At 37.8% G+C, this 22,255-nt stretch overlaps 1 protein-coding gene across 2 annotated transcripts in view; it reads right to left on the minus strand.

Moving 5' to 3' along the window:
- The window catches only part of PEX1 (peroxisomal biogenesis factor 1), a 73,838-nt gene that overhangs the window by 42,167 nt on the left and 9,416 nt on the right, over nt 1-22,255 (minus strand). For both annotated transcript variants that reach the window (XM_027102446.1, XM_027102447.1), the window contains exons 4-10: nt 18,602-18,716; nt 17,737-18,503; nt 15,723-15,842; nt 5,864-5,987; nt 5,530-5,633; nt 4,549-4,631; nt 3,032-3,164 (exon numbers count right to left, since the gene is read on the minus strand). In XM_027102446.1, the coding sequence (XP_026958247.1) occupies nt 3,032-3,164; nt 4,549-4,631; nt 5,530-5,633; nt 5,864-5,987; nt 15,723-15,842; nt 17,737-18,503; nt 18,602-18,716 (1,446 nt within the window). The remainder of the gene's footprint in view (nt 1-3,031; nt 3,165-4,548; nt 4,632-5,529; nt 5,634-5,863; nt 5,988-15,722; nt 15,843-17,736; nt 18,504-18,601; nt 18,717-22,255) is intronic.

The following is a 22,255-nucleotide window of genomic DNA, read 5'->3' on the forward strand; positions in this document are numbered from 1 at the left end:
GCCTCTCCCTTTCTGGAGCAGAGGCTCCGGACACGCAGGCACAGCGGCCATGGCTCACGGGCACAGCCGCTCCGCGGCATGTGGGATCTTCCCAGACTGGAGCACGAACCCATGTCCCCTGCATCAGCAGGCGGACTCTCAACCACTGCGCCACTAGGGAAGCTCTATAATTCTTTTAATATAGGTTTCCTCCCTCAATCTACTATTATTTCTTTCCTTTTTTTCCCCCTAATAAATTTATTTATTTTTGGCTGCGTTGGGTCTTCGTTGCTGCGTGTGGGCTTTCTCTAGTTGCAGCAAGGAGGGGCTACTCTTCATTGTGGTGCATAGGCTTCCCACTGTGGTGGCTTCTCTTGTTGCGAAGCAGGGGCTGTAGGCATGCAGGCTTCAGTAGTTGTGCAATGCGGGCTTAGTGGTTGTGGCTCACGGGCTCTAGAGCGCAGACTCAGTAGTTGTGGTGCACAGGCTTAGTTGCTCTGTGGCATGTGGGATCTTCCTGGACTAGGGCTTGAACCCGTGTCCCCTGCACTGGCAGGTGGATTCTTAACCACTGTGCCACCAGGGAAGGCCAATCTACTACTATTTCTTACCATTGTTGCTTTGTCTAGCTTTAACACCCCTGTACCAGCTGTAATATTTTGCTTTTCATTACTGTGAACTGGAAAAAACAGCCAAGCTTATTGTGCAAAGTCTGAAATTTAGCAGGCGTTCAACAATACTACCATCATTACAGTTTACAGAATTGCATTTATAATTAAAGTCACTGGACCCCAAAGAATAAAGAAATTAGGGGTGCTGGTGTATAGGCCCCACCTGTCACTTTTTGCTGAATCAGAGGGCCTTTTCTCTCACTCAAAGTAATTCACATTTGTATAGCACCTTTCATATATATTATTTCTCTTAAGTGAGGTTAATCCTAAAAGGCAGGTTAAGAAGCTGAAAACTGCCTGAGGTCACAGCCAGTAAGTATATAACAAAGGTGGGACTCAAATTCAGGTCTTCTACTTGCTCTTTCTATTAATCACGCTACCTCTATGTGAGAAGGAGGAACTCTGGTTTCTGAATCAGTAGGATATTGTTTTTCAAAATAAATATTCTACCATGATGATATATTTTGAAATCTGACACAGGTCATCTAGAAAACATGTAGAGTAGTTGCTGTATTTTACCAGCCTTGCATACCTGGAATAAATCCTACCTGATTGTGGTATATAATTCTTTTAATATACTGGTTGATTTGATTTGCTCATCTCTTGTTGATGATTTTTGCATCTATGTTCATGAGAGATATTAGTCTGTAGTTTTCTTGTAATGCCTCTGTCTGGTTTTGTTATTAGGTAATGCTGGCCTCACAGAATGAGTTAGGAAGTATTTCCTCTGCTTCTATCCTCTGAAAGAGACTGTAGAGAATTGGTATAATTTCTTCCTTGAGGGTTTGGTAGAATTCACCAGTGAACCCATCTGGGCCTGGTGCTTTCTGTTTTGGAAAGTTATTAATTACTGATTCAACTACTTTAATAGATATAGGCCTTTTTATATTGTCCATATCTTCTTCTGTGAGTTCTGGCAGACTCCTTGTGTCTTTCAAGGAATTGGTCTATTCATCTAGGTTATCAAATTTTTAGGCACAGAGTTGTTTATTACTATTACTACTTTATTATCCTTTTAATGTCCGTGGGATCTGTATTGATATCCACTTTTTCATTTCTTATATTAGTAATTTGTATCCTCTTTTTTTTCCCTTAGCCTGGATAGAGGCTTATCAATTTTACTGACCTTTTCAAAGAACCAGCTTTTGGTTTCACTGATTTTCTCTACTGATTTCCTGTTTTCAGTTCATTGATTTCTGCTCTAATTCTTATTATTTCTTTTCTTCTGCTTACATAGGATTTAATTTGTTCTTCTTTTTCTAGCTTCCTAAAGTGAAAACTTAGATTATTGGAGTAGTTGCTATATTTTAAGTAAGAATCAAAAGAGAGCAACTGGGATAGTAAGAGGAAAAAAAAGTTATGATACTAGAGTTAAAAGTGAATAGAAATGAAAAAGCCTTATAATTTTGAATTGAAAAAAAGCACGAAGACTCACAAAGACCACACCGTAGCCCTGGAAAAAATACTGCATTGGTAGAGAATAAAACCGTAAGCCCCTTAAAAGGGCAGGGAAGCTCTCGCAACACTGACAAAGATTAAAACAAGAGAAGATACAAATCACCAATAACAGGAAATGGGACATCACAACAGATTCTGCATCTATTACCAGCACAGTAAGAGAATGCTACAAACAACTTTATGCTCAAATACTTGACCAGTTCCTCAAAAACTACAAACTACCAAATGCCTGCCAAAATGAAACAGACAATTAAGGACTTTGAATTTATAATGAATTTATAAAGAAATCTCTAGGCCCAGATGGTTTCAGTGGAGATGTTACAAAACATTTTAAAGAATTAACATCAATTTTATACAATCTCTTCCAAAAAACAGAACAGGAGGGAATACTTTTCAACTTACTTTACGAGGCCAGTATTACCCTGAGAGCAAATCCAGACAAATGCAGTACAAAAACAGAAAACTATAGGCTAATATTGCTCATGAACTTACATGCAAAAATCCTCAACAGAATATTAGCAAACAGAACCCAGTAATGTGTGGGTTGGCCAAAAAGTTCGTTTGGGTTTTTCCATAAGATATTATGGAAAGAATAATAGACCACGACCAAGTGGGATTTATTACAGTTTTGCAAGGCTGGTTGAACATTTGAAAATCAATCAACCTTATTAACACCCTACCAACATCCTAAAAAAGAAAATTCATACAATCATATCAATTGATATAGAAAAAGTGCAGGGAGACCATCACCTTATTCATCACCACGTTCCCAATATCTAACAGCAGGCACTCAAAAATATTAGTGAATGAATGAATGCTTTCCATATCTGGTATCAACAACCCTATATAATAGATTATCAAAACCCAAAGAGAAGAATTAAAAATTGCTAATTAGTGAAAACGAGCACATTTTAACCACATACCTTTCCTCCCGTGAGTAAAAGGGCTCCGTTTCTAAGTCCTGCCACAAGGGCCATCAGCTGCCGAGACAAAGGGCGTCCTAGGAGGCTATGAGTGATGTGCTCCATGGAGGAGACGCCTAAGGAGTTCACTCCTCTGCAAACATGTAAATTGCATGATAAAACACTGAAACAGGGTAAAATCTAGCTATAAAAAATTCTGAAACTTTTCTTCCCAGGCTACTTAATGAGTTAATAAAAAGAGTAAAATCTTGAGCTTCCCTGGTGGTGCAGTGGTTGAGAGTCCACCTGCCGATGCAGGGGACATGGGTTCGTGCCCCGGTCTGGGAAGATCCCACATGCCGCGGACAGGATAGGCCCGTGAGCCATGGCCGCTAGGCCTGTGCATCTGGAGCCTGTGCTCCGCAACGGGAGAGGCCACATCAGTGAGAGGCCCACGTACCGCCAAAAAAAAAAAAAAAAAAAAAAAAAGTAAAATCTTAAAAATGATCTCTTACTTGAAAGTAAAATGAATTAATGCCAAATCTGAGTCACAGATTTTAAAACTATTTTTATTACTTTCAAACATGTGCAGTAACTAAAAGTTTTGTCCTAATAGGACTCCTTAAGGAATTTGTCTTAATGCATACAAATATCCCCCTGAAAATGATTTCTGGTTTGTCATCCAACATTATCATAAATGGGTGTTTTTAAAGTGTTAGCATAATTGAAGACTTATTTCCTCTTAAATGTCATTTTTGAAATCCAGTTTCAATCTGTAGATTATATAAATATGAACTTTGACCTACTTCCTGACTCTGACTGCCAGTTTATTTCTGAAAATAAATATCATAAATTCCTAAAATTAGTCTGAACTGAAGAGATTTTACTTTATACTTGAATATTATGCCACATTTAAGCATTGTTACTTTATAGTTTAATCCTTTTACTAAAATATTTATAGACTATACTATTGCAGGAAATCAAATCACTACTACTATATCTACTAAAGGCCTCTGTGAAGAATTCTAAGAAGTAATGTTTATGTGAGATTATATTGTATTAAGAGCTATAGAAATTGAGGAGGTTCTTTTCAGGTTTGTCTTAAAGTTGAGGAAAACACTAATAACCCCAATCAGTACATCAATAAGATAGTGAAGGAATAACTTAATTTGAAATATTTTTAAACATTCAACTAATGTTTTTGGATTTAACTTTTAAAATTAATTTATTAATTTTAAAGGATTATTGTTTTATTCAAGCATGTATGATCCAGGTCATATCTAGTTGGCTCTCTTTTCACAAATCAACTCTCAAAGTAAAATTTCTAATAAGTTTCAGACTTTTAGTTATCTAAGAAGAGAAGGCAAATTACTAAGCCAGGTGTGAAAACAGAAACAATCCTTGAAAAAAATATTTACTACTGCATTAGTAAGACTACTCAATGATATTAACATCTAATTTAACATTTACACATAAAAGCCCTGGAAAAGATAATGTCAAATGTGTCTAAACATGGTAGTTTGGCCATAACTTCTTACCCCAAGCAGTTCAGCTTTAAAAAAGGAAGAATAAAGTCAATCTCCTCACTGTTTTCTTCTTTTACCATAGGATCCAGAAGGACCTATAGTAGCAAGGAAAAATCAATTTTACATTTCAAAGTTATGCCTTTTGCCTGTTTTTCTTGGGTCCCAGGAAACTGAATTGCTGATTCTGTTACACCAGAGAGAAAAGATATATTGTACACGCAAGATTATAACTTAAAATAGCCCTAACAATAATAATTTACTCATCCAAGGAATATATTTACAGTTAATAAGCAGTAAAGAATGTCATCTTCTTAATACAGTTTACAGATATATCTTTATTTGCAATTTTGATTTCTGTCACATTTATTTCTTTTCACAATCTCACATTTGTATCTTCTCTGAATGGTATTCCTTAAATTATATTTCAAAAGTAGACAAATAATGTCTAATTTCAAACCACCGAAATTCTAAATGACTAGAGAATCTTTAATTTATTAAGGATAAGAGTGAATATCCTAACCAAAACACAATATTCTAAAAGGAGCACTTTAAAAATATTTCTGGAAGAGAAGTGATCTGATAATATTTGTGAAGAGTTGAGAAATAAAGAACTGACAAAACAACATGGGTTGTGCAGCAAAACTGCAAATAAAAATATGAATTAAAAAAATTAAACCCCTAAGCTAAGTTTTCATTTATTTCAGTACTAAAAGATTTTAAAATCATGATCCACTTGCCAGTTAACACGATCAATTCTATTCTTAAAACTTAATTGTGTGGAGGCATCAATTTCAAATTTAGGATAAATCAACAATTTGTTTAGATAAGTTAAAGAGATTATAGAATAAAATATTTTAAGTCAAGTTATTCCTTACTCTTACCATTCAAGTTTCTAATATACTTTAGGATGCAATGTAACAGGTAAATTCATACTTTAGAATCAATCACATGTGAAAATATTATTTCATTAAATATTCAATAGTATGTCATTACTTGTATTGTCATCTTCTGTAGCAGATTGGTACTCAACAGAAAAAGAGTTTCTTCTTTTTCCTTTTCCCAAGAATGAACTATATTCAGAGAAAACTCCTTCAACCCTATTAAAAGGAAGGTAATAAATGTAGTTAGTACTAAAGCTGAGATGAAATAATTTAAAATTTAAATTTATTTAAATTTAAACAGAGGCATTCTTTGATACGTAATATCTACTGTTTAATTATCATTATTAGGTTTCCTGTTCATACATATCACAAGTTGGAAAAACAATGAAATTTTTCTGACTTCTTTAATAGAAAAAATATTGAAATAACAAATAAAATATACTCACCATCTTTCATTTCCAACTTAATATATTCTTCCTCTGATACTATCAGAGGAAGTGTGGTAGTAGTAGACTGCTGTAGCCATGAATAAAACACAGTTTTTATGTCTTCTTCACTTATGTCTTTAAGCTGCCAGAGGAAAGGAAAGAACAGTAATGATATTCTAATACATGAACTTAACCTTAACATTCTTATTTTAACACCTTATCTTGCCAATAAATGATGTTCATAGGCACAGATTTGGCATTTGACATTACAGTACGAGTACAGCACAGCCTGAAGAAACATTTACACAAGTGGCAAAGTTTTAAATGCTCCTTTTCTCTATGCCCAGTGATACACACACCATAATCTAGCTCACTTGATAACCATTCCAGCCCCATTCTCCCTTGCCTCCCTCTACTGTAGAGCAAACTACAGTGGGAGAGCAAACTCCTCTACTCCCAGCTTGGAACTGTGTGTGCATGCATCTGGCTGCACTCTGGCCAATGCTTTACAATCAGCAATCCATGGGAAAGCCTTCTCTTCCTAATTAAAAGGTAGAGAAACCTTGCAAGGAGAAGAATTCTGCTTTGTGCCTTTCCTTCTGCTGCCAAGAATGCAGACGTGATACCTATTACTACTGCAAATGTCTTGCATCTAAGAGGAGGAGAGGCAAAGGCTAAAGACGGCAGAAGAAAAAGACCAAAGGAGCCTAGATCCTTGGTTACATGGTTTAACCCCGTTGAGCTCCTCCAAACTTCTTTGCGCATGAGAAAAATAAACTTTTTATATGTTAGTGTCACTTTTTTTTTTCTGTTAATATGGCCGATGTACTCAACAAGTAGAGTGTTAATAAATTGTTCAAAAGGTATTAAGAAATTCTGAGAAAAACACTGCTAATTTTTGATGCTTTTAGATTAACATTGTTTTAAAAATCTATTTGAAATTAAAAAGGGAATAACAAAAATTCATAAATGAAAGATAATATCTGCCTAGGAAAATAAACCTCTATTCTACCATTTCTCAACTGGTCCATTTCTGTTATCTCTCTTTATTCAGAGTCAAGCTTAGATCCACTGATTAAGCTCAGTTGAGAATATGTTTACCACCAAAAGCAACCTAAGCTAAGAAAAGGCATCATTTTCCCATTCTTAAAAATCACAGAAATAGTCAGTTACTTCTTTGAATATTATTGTGCAATGGGATTAAAGACCTAAAGGAAGTCATAAAATGAAAATGAAAACTATTTAAAATCAAGACTTTTAGGATCAGAAAGCAACTCATAGTTCCTCTAGAATCAAACATCCTTAAGTCCTAAGTGATATGATCAGCCGAGAGAGACCTTCCAAGGTCATAAAGCTTCCACTAAAGTATGCAACTCAGGACAGGAAAGAAATTCGGTAGTAATATTCCATGCCTGACACCAGAAAAAAACAAAAAAACAATGAGCAGTGGCTAATTATTTTTGTACATAAGACCTAAATTTTGGAAAAAAAAAAACACCAAGATCAATAACCGAGGTAAAAGCAGAGCTCCTGTAAACTTAAAAAAGAAAACTTAAAAAAAGTCAAGAGCCATGGAAGTTCCCTGTTCCAAAGACTTTTATAATATGGTCTACATGTTTAAAGATTTCTTAAGAATATCAAGGTAATATATATAGAAAGCAAAATATCTGACTTTGAAAATCCTGCAGTTATCAAGACAATGTTAAATTTCCTTCACATATTTTTAAAAAAGATACTGAGCAACTAGACAGAGACAAGATGGTGGAGCAGAAGAACTTGAGCTCACCTTCCTCTCAAGGAAACACCCAAATCACAACTGTTATATAACCATCGACAGAAAAGACTAGAACCTACCAAAAAAGATATTCTATACCCAAAGATAAAGAAGCCACAACGAGATGGTAGGAGGAGTGCTTTTGCAATATACTCAAGTCCCATACCCGCCAGGTAGGTGAGCCACAAACTGGAAAATAATTATATTGCAGACTGGAAATAATTATATATCACTCCCACAGGAGTGAGAGTTCAGAGCCCCATGTCAGGCTGCCCAGCCTGGGGGTCTGGCATTGGGAGGAGGAGCCACCAGAGTACTTGGCTTTGAAGGCCAGTGGGGCTTAAGTGCAGGAGCTCCACAGGACTGGGGGAAACAGAGACTCTACTCTTGGAGGGTGCACACAAGGTTTCACATGCACTGGGACCCAGAGCAAAACAGTGACGCCATGGGAACCTGGGCCAGACCCACCTGCGGGTCTTAGAGAGTTTCCTGGGGAGGTGGGGGGTTGGCTGTGGCTCACTGTGGGGGCAAGGACACTGGTGGCAGAGGCCCCAGGGAATATTCATGGCATGAGCTCTCCCAGAGGTCACCTTTTGGCACTGAGACCTGGCCTCACCCAACAGCCTGCAGGCTCCACTGCTGGGACGCCTCAGGCCAAACAACCAACAGGGTGGGAACACAGCCCCACCCATGAGCAGAGAGGCTGCCTAAAGTCTTCCTGAGCCCACAGCCATCTCTAAACACACCTCTTGACACAGCCCTGCCCACTAGAGGCACAAAATCCAGCTCCACCCACCAGGGGGCAGGCACTAGTCCCTCCCACCAGGAAGCCTGCAGAAGCCCCTGGACCAACCTCACCCAGCAGGGGGCAGACACCAGAAACAAGAAGTACAATCCTGTAGCCTGAGAACAGAGACCACAAACACAGAACATTAGAAAATATGACACAGCAGAGAAATCTGTTCCAGACAAAGGGAAAAGATAAAACCCCAGAAGAACAACTAAGTGAAGTGGAGATAGGCAATATACCTGAAAAAGAATTCAGAGTAATAATAGTAAAGAAGATCCAAAAACTCGAAAAAAGAATAGAGGCACAGACTGAGAGGGTACAAGAAATGATTAACAAAGAGCTAGAAGCTTGAAAAAACAAATAGATGTACGATACAATAACTGAAATGAAAAATACACTAGAAAGAATCAATAGCAGAACAAATGAGGCAAAAGAATGAACAAGTGAGCTGGAAGACAGATTGGAGGAAATCACTGCCGCGGAGCAGAATAAAGAAAAAAGAATGAAGAGAAATGAGGACAGTCTAAGGGACCTCTGGGACAACATTAAAAGCACCAACATTCACATTATAGGGGTCCCAGAAGGAGAAGAGAGAAAGGGCCTGAGAAAATATTTGAAGAGATAATAGCTGAAAACTTCCTTAACTAATGGGAAAGGAAACACTCACTCAAGTCCACAAAGCACAGAGAGTCCCAGGCAGAATAAACCCAAGCAGGAACACAGCGAGACACATGTTAATCAAATTGACAAAATTTAAAGACAAAGAGAAAATATTAAAAGCAACAAGGGGAAAGCAACAAATAACATACAAGGGCATCCTCATAAGGTTATCAGCTGATTTTTCAGCAGAAACTCTGTAGGCCAGAAGGCAGTGGCACAATATATTTAAAATGATGAAAGGGAAAAACGTACAACCAAGAACATTCTACCTAGCAAGGCTCTTGTTCAGATTCGACGGAGAAATCAAAAGCTTTACAGACAAGCAAAAGCTTAGAGAATTCAGCAACACCAAATCAGCTTTACAACAATTGCTCAAGGAACTTCTCTAGATGGAAAAGAAAAGGCCACAACTAGAAACAAGAAAATTTATAAATAGGATAGCTCAAAGGTAAAGGCAAACATAGAGCAAAGGTAGGAAATCATCCACATACAAACAGGATACCAAAACCAGCAATCATGAGAAGAGGAGAGCAAAAATGCAACATACTGAAAATACATTTGAAGTTAAGAGAGCAGCAACTGAAAACAATCTTGTATATATATACACTGCTATATCAAAACCTCATGGGAGGGCTTCCCTGGTGGTGCAGTGGATGAGAGTCCACCTGACGATGCAGGGGACATGGGTTTGTGCCCCAGTCCGGGAAGATCCCACATGCTGCCGAGTGGTTAGGCCCATGAGCCATGGCCGCTGAGCCTGCACATCCGGAGCCTATGCTCCACAACGGGAGAGGCCACAACAGTGAGAGGCCCGCATACCGCAAACAACAACAACAACAACAACAAAAAACCCTCATGGGAACTGCAAACCAAAAATCTACAATAGATACGCACAAAAAAAAGAAAAAGCAATCCAAACACAACACTAAAGATAGCTATCAAATCACACGAGAACAAAAGAGGAAAGGAAGAAAAAAGACCTACAAAAACAATCCAAAACAATTAACAAAATGGCAATAAGGACATACATATTGACAATTACCTTAAATGTACTGATAAATGGATTAAATGCTCCAATCAAAAGACACAGACAGGCTGAATGGATACAAATACAAGACCTGTATATATGCTGTCTACAAGAGACCCACTTCAGATCTAGGGACACACAGACTGAAAGTGAGGGGATGGAAAAAGGCATTCCATGCAAATGGAAATCAAAAGAAAGCTGGAGTAGTAATACTCATATCAGACAAAATAGACGTTAAAATAAAGAATGTTACAAGAGACAAAGAAGGACACTACATTAATGATCAAGGGATCAATCCAAGAAGAAGATATAACAATTGTAATTATATATGCACCCAACACAGAAGCACCTCAATACATACGGCAAATAATAATAGCCATAAAAGGAGAAATCGACAGTACCACAATAATAGTGAGGAACTTTAACAACCCACTTTCATCAATGGACAGATCATCCAGACACAAAATCAATAAGGAAACACAGGCCTTAAATGCCACATTAGACCAGATGGACTTAATTGATATTTATAGACCTTCCATCCAAAAGCAGCAGAATACACAATCTTTTCAAGTGCACATGGAACATTCTCCAGGATTGAGCACATGCTGGGACACAAAGCAAGGCTCAGTAAATTTAAGAAAATTGAAATCACATCAAGCATCTTTTCCACCACAATGCTATGAGATTAGAAGTTCACTACAAGAAAATAACTGTACAAAAACACAAACACATGGAGGCTAAACAATATGCTACTAAACAATCAATGGATCACTGAAAAAAAATCAAAGAGGAAATCAAAAAATACCTAGAGACAAATGAAAAAAAAAAGCATGACAATCCAAAACCTATGGGACGCAGCAAAAGCAGTTCTAAGAGGGAAGTTTATGGCAATACAATCCTACCTTGGAAACAAGAAAAATCTCAAATAAACTACCTAACGTGACACCTAAAGCAGCTAGAGAAAGAACAACAAACAAAACCCAAAGTCAGTAGAAAGAAAAAAACCATAAAGAGCAGAGCAGAAGTAAGTGAAATAGAGACAAAGAAAACAACAGAAAAGATCAATGAAACTAAAACTGGTTCTTTGAAAAGATAAACAAAAATGATAAATCTTTAGTCAGACTCATCAAGAAAAAAAAGGAGGGCTCAAATCAATAAAATTAGAAATAAAAAAAAGTTACAATGGACACCACAGCAATACAAAGGATCGTAAGAGACTACTACAAGCAACTATACACCAATAAAATGCACAACCTAGAAGAAATGGACAAATTCTTAGACAGGTACAATCTTCTAAGACTGAACCAGGAAGAAACAGAAAATATGAACAGACCAACCACAAGCACTGAAATTTAAACTGTGATTTTAAAACTTCCAACAAACAAAAGTTGAGGACCAGATGGCTTCACAGGCAAATTCTATCAAACATTTAGAAAAGAGTTAACACTTATCCTTCTGAAACTATTCCAAAAGGTTGCAGAGGAAGGAACATTCCCAAACTCATTCTATGAGGCCACCATCACCCTCATACCAAAACCAAAGATATCACAAAAAAATAAAATTTCAGGTTAATATCACTGATGAACACAGATGCAATAGTCCTCTACAAAACACTAGCAAACTGAATTCAACAATACATTAAAAGGATCATACACCATGATCAAGTGGGATTTATCTCCGGGATGTAAGGATTTTTCAATATCCACAAATCAATTAGTGTGACAGACCACATTAACAAACTGAAAAATAAAAAACATATGATCATCTCAATGGATGCAAAAAAGCTTTTGACAAAATTCAACAGCCATGTATGATAAAAACTCTCCAGAAAGTGGGCACAGAGGGAACCTACCTCAAAATAATAAAAGCTATATATGACAAACCCACAGCTAACATCGTCATCAATGGTGAAAAGCTGAAAGCAATTTCCTCTAAGATCAGGAACAAGACAAGGATGCCCAGTCTAGCCATTTTTTTTTTTAAACATAGTTCTGAAAGTCCTAGCCATGGCAATCAGAAAAGAAAAAGAAAAGGAATCCAAATTGGAAAAGAAGTAAAACTGTTGCAGAAGACATGATACTATACATAGAAAATCCTAAAGAGGCTACCAGAAAACTACTAGAACTCACCAATGAATTTGGTAAAGTTGTAGGATACAAAATTAATACACACAAATCTCTTATTTATATACACTAAAAACAAAAGATCAGAAGGAGAAATTAAGGAAACAATCCCATTTACCATAGGAATACACATACGTAAGGAGACAAAAGACCTCTGTTCTGAAAACTATAAGACACTGATGAAGGAAATCAAAGATGACACAACCAGATGGAAAGATATACCATGTTCTTGGACTGGAAGAGTCAATATTGTCAAAATGACTATACTACCCAAGGCAATATACAGATTCAATGCAATCCCTATTAAATTACCAACGGCATTTTTCACAGAAGTAGAACAAAAAATATTTAAATTTTTATGGAAACACAGAAGACCCCAAATAGACAAAGCAATCCTGAGAAAGAAAAACGGAGCTGGAGGAATCAGGCTCCCTGACTTCCGACTATAACACAAAGCTACAATAATCAAAACAGTATGTTACTAGCACAAAACCAGAAATATAGATCAATGGAACAGGATAGAATGTCCAGAAATAAACCCATGCACCTATGGGTTATTAACCTATGACAAAGGAGACAAGAATATACAATGGAGAAAAAACAGTCTCAATAAGTGGTGCTGGGAAAACTAAACAGCTACATATAAAAGAATTAAACTAGACATTCTCTAACACCATACATAAAAATAAAGTCAAAATGGGGCTTCCCTGGTGGTGCAGTGGTTAAGAGTCCGCCTGCCGATGCAGGGGACACGGGTTCGTGCCCCAGTCTGGGAAGGTCCCACATGCCGTGGAGCAGCTGGGCCCGTAAGCCATGGCCGCGGAGCCTGCGTGTCCAGAGCCTGTGCTCCGCAGTGGGAGAGGCCACAACAGTGAGAGGCCCACGTACCACAAAAAAATAAAAAAATAAGTAAAGTCAAAATGGATTAAAAAGCTAAATGTAAGATTGGACACTATAAAATTCTTAGAGGAAAACAAAGGGAGAACACTCTCTGACATAAATTGCAGCAATATCTTTTTGAATCTACTTCCTAGAGTAATGAAAATAAAAACAAAAATGGGACCTAATTAAACTTAAAAGCTTTTGCACAGCAAAGGAAACCATAAACAAAACAAAAAGACAACGCACAGAATGAGAGAAAATATTTGCAAGTGATGCAACCCACAAGGGATTAATGTCCAAAACATACAAACAGTCCATGCAGCTCAATATCAAACAAAAAACAAAAAAACCCACCAACCCAATCAAAAAATGAGTAGAAAAGATCTAAATAGACCTTTCTCCGAAGAAGACATACAGGTGGCCAAAAAGTACATGAAAAGGTGGGCAACATCACTATTAGAAACATGCAAATCAAAATTACAATGAGGTATCACCTCACATTGGTCAGAAGAGCCATCATCAAAAAGTCTACAAACAATGAATGCTGGAGACAGTGTTGAGAAAACAGAACCCTCCTACACTGTTGGTGTGAATGTAAATTGGTACAACCATTGTGGAGAACATATGAAGGTTCCTTAAAACCTCCAAAAAATAGAACTACCATATGATCCAGCAATCCCACCCACTCCTGGGCATATATCCAGAGAAAACCCTAATTTGAAAAGATACATGCACCCCAACGTTCACTGTAGCACTATTTACAATAGCCAAGACATGGAAGCAATCTAAATGTCCTTCAACAGAGCAATGGATAAAGATGTGATATATATATACAATGGAATATATTTAAAAAGCCATAAAAAAGAATGAAATAATGCCATTGCAGCAACATGGATAGACCTAGAGATTATCGTACTAAGTGAAGTAAGTCAGAGAAAGACAAATATCATATGATATCACTTATATGTGGAATCTAATAAAATGATACAAATGAACTTATTTACAAAACAGAAACAGACTCACACACTTCGAAAACAAACATGGTTACCAAGGGGAAAGGTGGGGGGAGGGATAAATTAGGAGTTTGGCATTAACATATACACACTACTATATATAAAATAGATAATCCACAAGGACCTATTGTATAGCACAGGGAACTCACTCAATATTCTGTTATAACCTATATGGGAAAAGAATCTGAAAAAGAATGGATATATGTATAACTGAATCGCTTTGCTATACATCTGAAACTAACGAAACATTGTAAATCAACTGTAATATAAAATAAAAATTTAAAAAAAACCTAAGATCAATAACCAAAAAGTTCAAAGAAAACTACAAATCACTGTATACTGTTCAGCCAATGTGTTAAATGCTCAGTTGCATACTATTATGGAAATGGCATTTATTCTATTTGTTTTCTTCTTCTCTAGTCACAAAATATAAGCTATCTTACCTGGGGTTTCATCAAGTAGAAAGATCTGTTAAAATGGTTATATAATGACCCTGACATAATGACCATCGATATCCAGAGGATCCAGAAGTATCACTCAAATTATCAGAGAAGGATTAAATTATGTCTGGAATTTTTTAAACATATAATAATTCTCCTGTATTATAATTCTCTGAGAACTGGTAATCTAAACTGGTACAGATGATGATACCCTATTAAAAAGATTTTAAAGTTAAGTTCCATACCTCATTTCCTGACCATATCAGTTTCTACTAAATTAAGTGTTGAAAAGTAAAACAATCTAGCTCTCTTTTATGCTGCAATGTTAATACCGAAACATATGAGAATTTTTTTTAAAGATTACCCAGATGTAGCAAAAATACCAAACTTTTAAAAGTCAAATTATCCATATTTGCATTGGCACAATTTATATGTGTATTGCTTATTAAAGACTTCTTCGTTTCTCAAAAAGTTAAACATAGAATTGCCATATGACCCAGCAATTCAACTCCTAGGTATGTACCCAAAAGAACTGAAAGCAGGGACTCAAACAAATACTTGTACATAAACATCCACAGCAGCACTATTCACAATAGTTAAAAAGGCAGAAATAACCCATGTCCATCAACAGATGAATGGATAATCAAAATGTGATATATACATACAATGGAATATTATTTAGCCATAAATAGGAATGAAGTTCTGATATATGCTATAGTGTGGATGAACCCTGAAAACATGTTAAATGAAATAAGCAAGACACAAAGGGCAAATATTGTATGATTCCACTTACATATAAGATCTAGAATAAGTAAATTCACAAAGACTGAATACAGATGAGAGGTTACCAGGAACTGGGGGAGGGAAGGATGGGGAGTGATGGCTTAACGGGCACAGAGTTTCTGCTTGGGGTGATGGAAAAGTTTTGGAAATAGATAGTGGTGATGATTTCACAGCATTATAAATGTACTTAATGCCACTGAACTGCACACTTAAAAATGGTTACAATAGCATTTTATCTTATATATATTTTACAATAAAATAAAAAGAAAAAAAGACTTCCTTGCCCTTCTAGCATAAAGGAGTACATTCTTATTACTTAACTAAAGCAACTAGAAATTTTACAACACATGTAAAACTGTGATGTAACATATAAATCTGAACTCACTAAGTTTTCTCTAGGTTGTAATTTTAGAAATCTTGGAATTTTAGGGGTAATTTCCACTGGAGTTATTCTGACTACTGCATGCATTTCTATATTTAGCCTCTTTCTCAGGTCATCTGGGATCTGAAATATATAAAAATAAATAAAAAATATAAATATGTTAAAAGCTTGATTAAGAAATACTCCATAGCATAAATACTGATGTTAACTTCTATCAATTCAGGCGAACGATAGACGCTATCATGATTTATAATATAACTAGATGGGCGTTCAGGTACTGTTATAACACATTTCAATTTTTCCCCTACATTTGTTTCTTTTAACATCCTCTTCAGAAGGTGATCAGTTTTGATCTATCCAGTCAAGCCTGTTTTGAGTACCTGATGGCAGCTACTGCCACTCCTCACTGGTCATTCTCTCAACCTTTAAAGCAGAATGGGAAGTGCAGGCTCCTCAATGCCATCTTACCTGCTCTCCAGGACTTGACCGTTATCCCTTTTTCACCCCGTCCTCACCATGTAATATCAAGGAAATAATGGTATTTCCTACCTAATGGCAGAACCATTAATAGAAAGAAATAAGTCATAGTAAGTTCAGTGTTAGACAATTTGATTTTGAAGATGCAGTGGGATCTTCTTAAGTAAGAGATTAGAGCTAACAGAAAATACGAGGCATCGTTGGAGCTTCAGAAAATGATGTAGGCTGAGAGATTAAAATTTTGTAAGTCGCCTACATAAAGGTCATAGGTAAAACTGTGAGAGTAAAAGAAACCTACAAAGGAGACCCCCTTTCCTTCCCATTGTTCTTCCCTGTCCTAACAATTTCCTCCCTTCTCACCCTGAAGTTTCATTTCACAATCGTTCAAAATTAGGTTCAAATAAAGGGGGCTGGTGACTCATTCCATATAAAATTCGTGGTAATATTTGAGGCCAGAGATTTCCCTGACAGTCCAGTGTTAAAACTTCACTTTCTGGTCTTCCCTGACGGTGCAGTGGTTGAGAGTCCGCCTGCCGATGCAGGGGACACGGGTTTGTAACCCGGTCTGGGGGGATCCCACGTGCCGCGGAGCGGCTGGGCCCGTGAGCCATGTCTGTTGAGCCTGCGCGTCCGGAGCCTGTGCTCCACAACGGGAGAGGCCACAGCAGTGAGAGGCCTGCGTACCGCAAAAAAAAAAAAAAAAAAAAAAAAACAACTTTACCTTCCAATGCAGGGGATGTGGGTTCAATCCCTGGTTGGGGAACTAGGATCCCACATGCTTTGTGGCCAAAAAACCAAAACATAAAACAGAAGCAATATTGTAACAAATTCAATAAAGACTTTTAAAAATGGTCTGCATCAAAAAAAAAACCTTAAAAAAAAATATTTGAGGCCAGATGAGAAGGTGAAACGCTAGCTGCTCTACTTTGCTCTCCATCACACACAAGTTAAAGAGCCAATACCAGCAGGGTAAGGACCTTCTGGGTACATTTGAATCCAGGTCATCTCACGTAGTGGGTCTCTCCCTACACTGGGCATTTCCCCCAATACATAACAAGTCCTTCCTTTGCTTTCAAGAACTGGGAAGCACATCTGCAGGCATTAAAGATGTGAGGCTTTGTAGGGCACTCCAATCAAAGCATGAACTCAAGAGTCAGCCTGCCTGGGTTTGAATCCTAGTTCTACTTATTAGCTAATAACCCCAGGCAAATAATTTTGACCTCTCTGGGCCTGTACCAATCTTAGCTTATGCCGGTCCAAGTTTACTTAGCCAGGAAATACACAAACCCTACCCAAACAAGGACTTTACCCTGCAATCAGAAATGTGTCCCCGCAGGAACTTTAGATACTATTTATTATACTGGTTTTCAATTTGTATATAAAATATTATTTTAGTTCATAATTTGGGGAAGTTCAAGCAACATAAAATTACTTCCTCCCCAATTATAAGATTTATACTAACCCATTTGCTGTACACCAGAAATTAACACAACACTGTAAATCAACTATATTTCAATTAAAAAAAAAGATTTATACTAACCCAAACTTTCCCAAGATGAAGAGCTTCTAAGTTTTTGGTGTATTTAATGGCATTCTCCAATTCCTCAAGTCCATTCCAGACTACCTTTAGCACACAGGCATTGCCACCTTCTTGACTATGGTCTGGGCTACTCTGTTTTTGATCTAGTGGTTCTGACATCTGCTTCTCTTTTTCAGGTGACAGGACATTTTGCTTCATTTTACTTTGCTGTTGCTTTGGAGAAAGTAGTTTAACTAGCTTTCCATAGGTCACAGTAAAGCTGGGCTCCACATCAAAATATTCCTGGTCCCATGGAAATACATGAATGGTATAATGTTTGTGAAACAGAGAAGTTGCTGATGCATTACATATGCTGGGAGGCTGAGATTTACATACTCTGAAAATATTATCCAGAGGAACAACTTTTGACTGCATATTTTTGAATGCATTGATTTCAGTTAACCCCCAGGATGTGTCTTGTTTCTTCTCAGACCCAAAAGAAAAAATGCTTCCTATCACAGTCCATAAGCTTGGTATTAATGATGAGTCAACTGTATCCTCTGAATCTGTTTCTTTCGACCCAGTGACTCCTACAGTATTTGATTGAAGTTGCTTCGTTTGAAGTTCTCTTGTCAATCCTTTTTGGTCTTCTGCATAATTATGAAATTTTCCATGTGCATTATCTGCTTTTGAAAATGTATTCTCTTTGGCTTCATGGGTCTTTGGCTGAATAAGGAGTTTGCTATCAGTTTCCAGCCTTCCATAAGGAGCAGCTGGTATTAGTGCAACTGTGTAGAAAATAAAGGTCATTAGTGTGCATTTACCTCTGCTTTGGATTCAGTGCTACTGTGAAGAGTATGATGGAAAATATTACAATGGCACCTACCAATCCGGATAAATATGTAAGCTTGCTGATCAACCCAAACAGGAAAAATGGCGTTTGGAAAAACTATTCGAATTTGATCTAGAAGATTCTGTTCAAGGGAAGCAGCATGCAGCTCCTAGAATCAATAAACAAAAAGATCAATTCACTTTACATTTTGTCTATTCCAGGCCTAGTAAGGAAATCTCAACTCATTCTTATAAATCAAACCAACTGAGAATATATAATGCCAGTCACAGAAGAGAAATCTAAAGACACTGATATGTTGGAGGATCAGATCAAGATGGTGAAGGAGCAGGACAGGGAGCTCACCTTCTCCCACAAATACATCAAAAATACATCTAACGTGTGGAACGGTTCTCACAGAATATCTAGTGAATGCTGGCAGAACACCGCAGACTTCCAAAAGGGCAAGAAAATCTCCATGTAACTGTGTAGGACAAAAGAATAAAGAAAAAAATAGAGAGAAAGGAATCGTGACAGGACCTGCGCTCCCGGGAGGGAACTGTGAAAGGTTTCCACACACTGGAAAGCCCCCTCACTGGTGGGGAGATCAGCTGGGACAGAGGGGGAGCTTCAGAGCCTTGGAGGAGAGCGCAGCAACCAGTTTGCAGAGGGGAAAGCGGAGAGAGACCTGCACAGACGGTCAGTGTGCTGCCCAGCATTCCCCAGCCTGAGATGCTTGTCCGCTGCGGCAGATGGGGGCTGGGTGCTGAGGCTTGGGCTTTGGAGGTCAGACCTAGGCAGAGGACTGGGGTTGGCTGCATGAAGACAGCCTGAGGGGGGCTAGGGTGTGGTGCACCACAACCGAGAGAGTACAGGAATAAGCCTGGGCCCGCCAGAGAGGTGAGGTGCCATTGTTGGGGGGCATGCAAGGAGAGGGGCAGTAATACCATTGGAGCTTCTTTCTCCACATGTGCACTCTCAGGCAGCAGGGTACAGCCTATGTGCACTCGGGGGGCGGGTACAAGCCCCCACTGCCATCTTGGACTGCAGAGGCAGGTGCAGACCACTGCCGCCACCAAGTGTCCCACGCCTGGGCACCAACCGCTGCCCCTCCCCTCCTGGGAGCGTGCACGGGCCATGCACCTGCATGGTCCCATCAAGGGGATAATGGCCAGCGCACACTGAGGAAAGAGATGGCAAGCACCCAAACCAAAAACAGCCCTCATGCCAAAAAAATATTAAACCCACACAAGCTATGCAGGGATGCTTCCACATATAAATAGCCCTCCAAGACTAGAGGAGATAACTGTTTCTCCTAAACTCACAGAGTAAGAGAAATATAAGCAAAATGAAGAAGCAGAGGAAATGCTCCCAGTTGAAAGACCAAGAGAATTCCCTTGAAGGAATAAACAAGGAAACAGACTTCTTCAGTCTAACAGACACCGACTTCAAAAGGGAGTAATGAAAATACTGAAGGAATTAAGAAAGCCTAAAGACAGAAATGCGGAGTACTGTAAAAAGGAAACAGAAACTATAAGGAGGAGCCAAGACAAAAGCTGAGCTAAAGGCAATGAATAGTAGAATGAATAATGCAGAAGACAGAATAAGTGATCTGGAAGACAGAATAATGGAAATTACTCAATTAAAACAGCAGGCACAGCCTAATGAAAAAAATGAAAGCAGTATTAGAGACTTATAATACAAAGCATCTCAATCTATGCATAACAGAGATTCCAGAAGAAGAAAGAGAAAAGGGGACTGAAAATGTATTTGAAGAAATTATGGCGAAAACTTCTGAAACCTAAAGAAGGAAACAGATATCCCAATAGAGGAAGCACAGAAACAAGACGGACCTAAACAGACCTACACCAAGACATATTATAATAAAATGGCAAAACTTAAAGATGAAGAAAGGATTCTAAAGGCAGCAAGAGAAAAACAAAGAGTTAATTACAAGGAAACCTCCATAAGGCTATTAGCTGATTTCTCTACAAATACACTGTAGGCCAGAAAGGAGTGGCAAAATATATTCAAAGTCTTGAAAGGGAAAAATCTGCCATCTAGAATATCCTACCCAGCAAGATTATCATTTAGAATAGGAAGAAAAATAAAGAATTTTTCAGACAAGCAAAAACTAAAATAATACAGCAGTACTAAACCGATCCTAAAAGAAATATTAAAAGATCTTTTTCTAAATAGAAAAGAAGAAGATATAGGAAGGAAGAAATCATGATTGGAAAGTAAACCACTTAAATTAGCCAGTATATAGATCAAAAAGAGAGAAAAAAAAAAAAACCCTGTCTGTGAAAGTGATGATAAATACAAGGAACAGCAAAAGGATAAACATGAAGATGTAAAAAAGGACATCAAAAAAAATAGATTCTTTTTTTTTGTTTTTTAGAATGTGTTTAAGCCTATATGACTATCAGTCTTAAGCAAGCAGATATAGGAAGGGGTTAACATACTTGAAAAACAGGGCAACCACAAATCAAAAACATACAATAGATTCACAAAAAGAAAAGAACACAAACATAAAATAAAAGGAAATCATCAAATCACAAAAGGAGAAACAAAAAGGAAGAAGAAGCAAAGAACCAACTGAAAAACAAGGTTTAATATGGCAATAAATAACATATGTATCACTAATTACCTTAAATGTCAGTGGACGAAATGCTCCAATCAAAAGGCATATAGAGTCGCAGACTGGATTAAAAAACAAGAGCCTACAATATGCTGCCTACAAAAGACCCACCTTAGGGCAAAGGACACACAAAGATTGAAAGTGAGGGGATGCAAAAAGATATTTCGTGCAAAAGGAAATGAAAAGCAAGTGGGGGTCACAATACTCATATCAGAAAAAACAGACTTTAAAACAAAGGCTAGGGCTTCCCTGGTGGCGCAGTGGTTGGGAGTCCGCCTGCCGATGCGGGGGACGCGGGTTCGTGCCCCGGTCTGGGAAGATCCCACATGCCGCGGAGTGGCTGGGCCCGTGGGGCATGGCCGCTGGGCCTGCGCGTCCGGAGCCTGTGCTCCACAGCGGGAGAGGCCACAGCAGTGAGAGGCCCGCGTACCACAAAAAAAAAAGCAAAGGCTATAAAGAAAGATAAAGAAGGAAACTATATAATGACAAAAGGATCAAAACAAGAAGAGGATTTTACACTTGTCAGCATATATATGCACCCAGTATAGGAGCACCAAATACATAAAATAAATTCTAACAGACATAAAGGGAGAAATTGATGGGAATACAATAATAGTAAGAGACTTTTAACACCCCCTCACATCAATGGACAGTTCTTCTAGTCAGAAAATCAATAAGGCAACAGATTTTATGCAATCGTTATCAAATTACCCATGACATTTTTCACAGAACTAGAACAAATAATCCAAAAAATTTATATGGAACCATGAAAGACCCAGAATTGCCAACGCAATCCTGAGGGGGTTAAAAAAAAAAAAAGCAGGAGGCATAACTCTCTCAGACAATACTACAAAGCTACAGTAATCAAAAGTGTGATATTGGTATAAAAACAGACATACGGATCAACAGAACAGAATAGAGAGCCCAGAAATAAATCCACACACCTACGGTCAATTAATCTTTGACAAAGGAGGAAAGAATATAAAATGGGAAAAAGACAGTCTCTTTAGTAAGTGGTGCTGGGAAAGTTGGACAGCTGCATGTAAATCAATGAACTTAGAACACACCCT

Source organism: Aethalodelphis obliquidens, unplaced genomic scaffold (genome assembly GCF_003676395.1).
Source record: "Aethalodelphis obliquidens isolate GAN/ISIS:26980383/991018 unplaced genomic scaffold, ASM367639v1 scaffold5, whole genome shotgun sequence".
NCBI classification, from domain to species: Eukaryota; Metazoa; Chordata; class Mammalia; order Artiodactyla; family Delphinidae; genus Aethalodelphis; species Aethalodelphis obliquidens.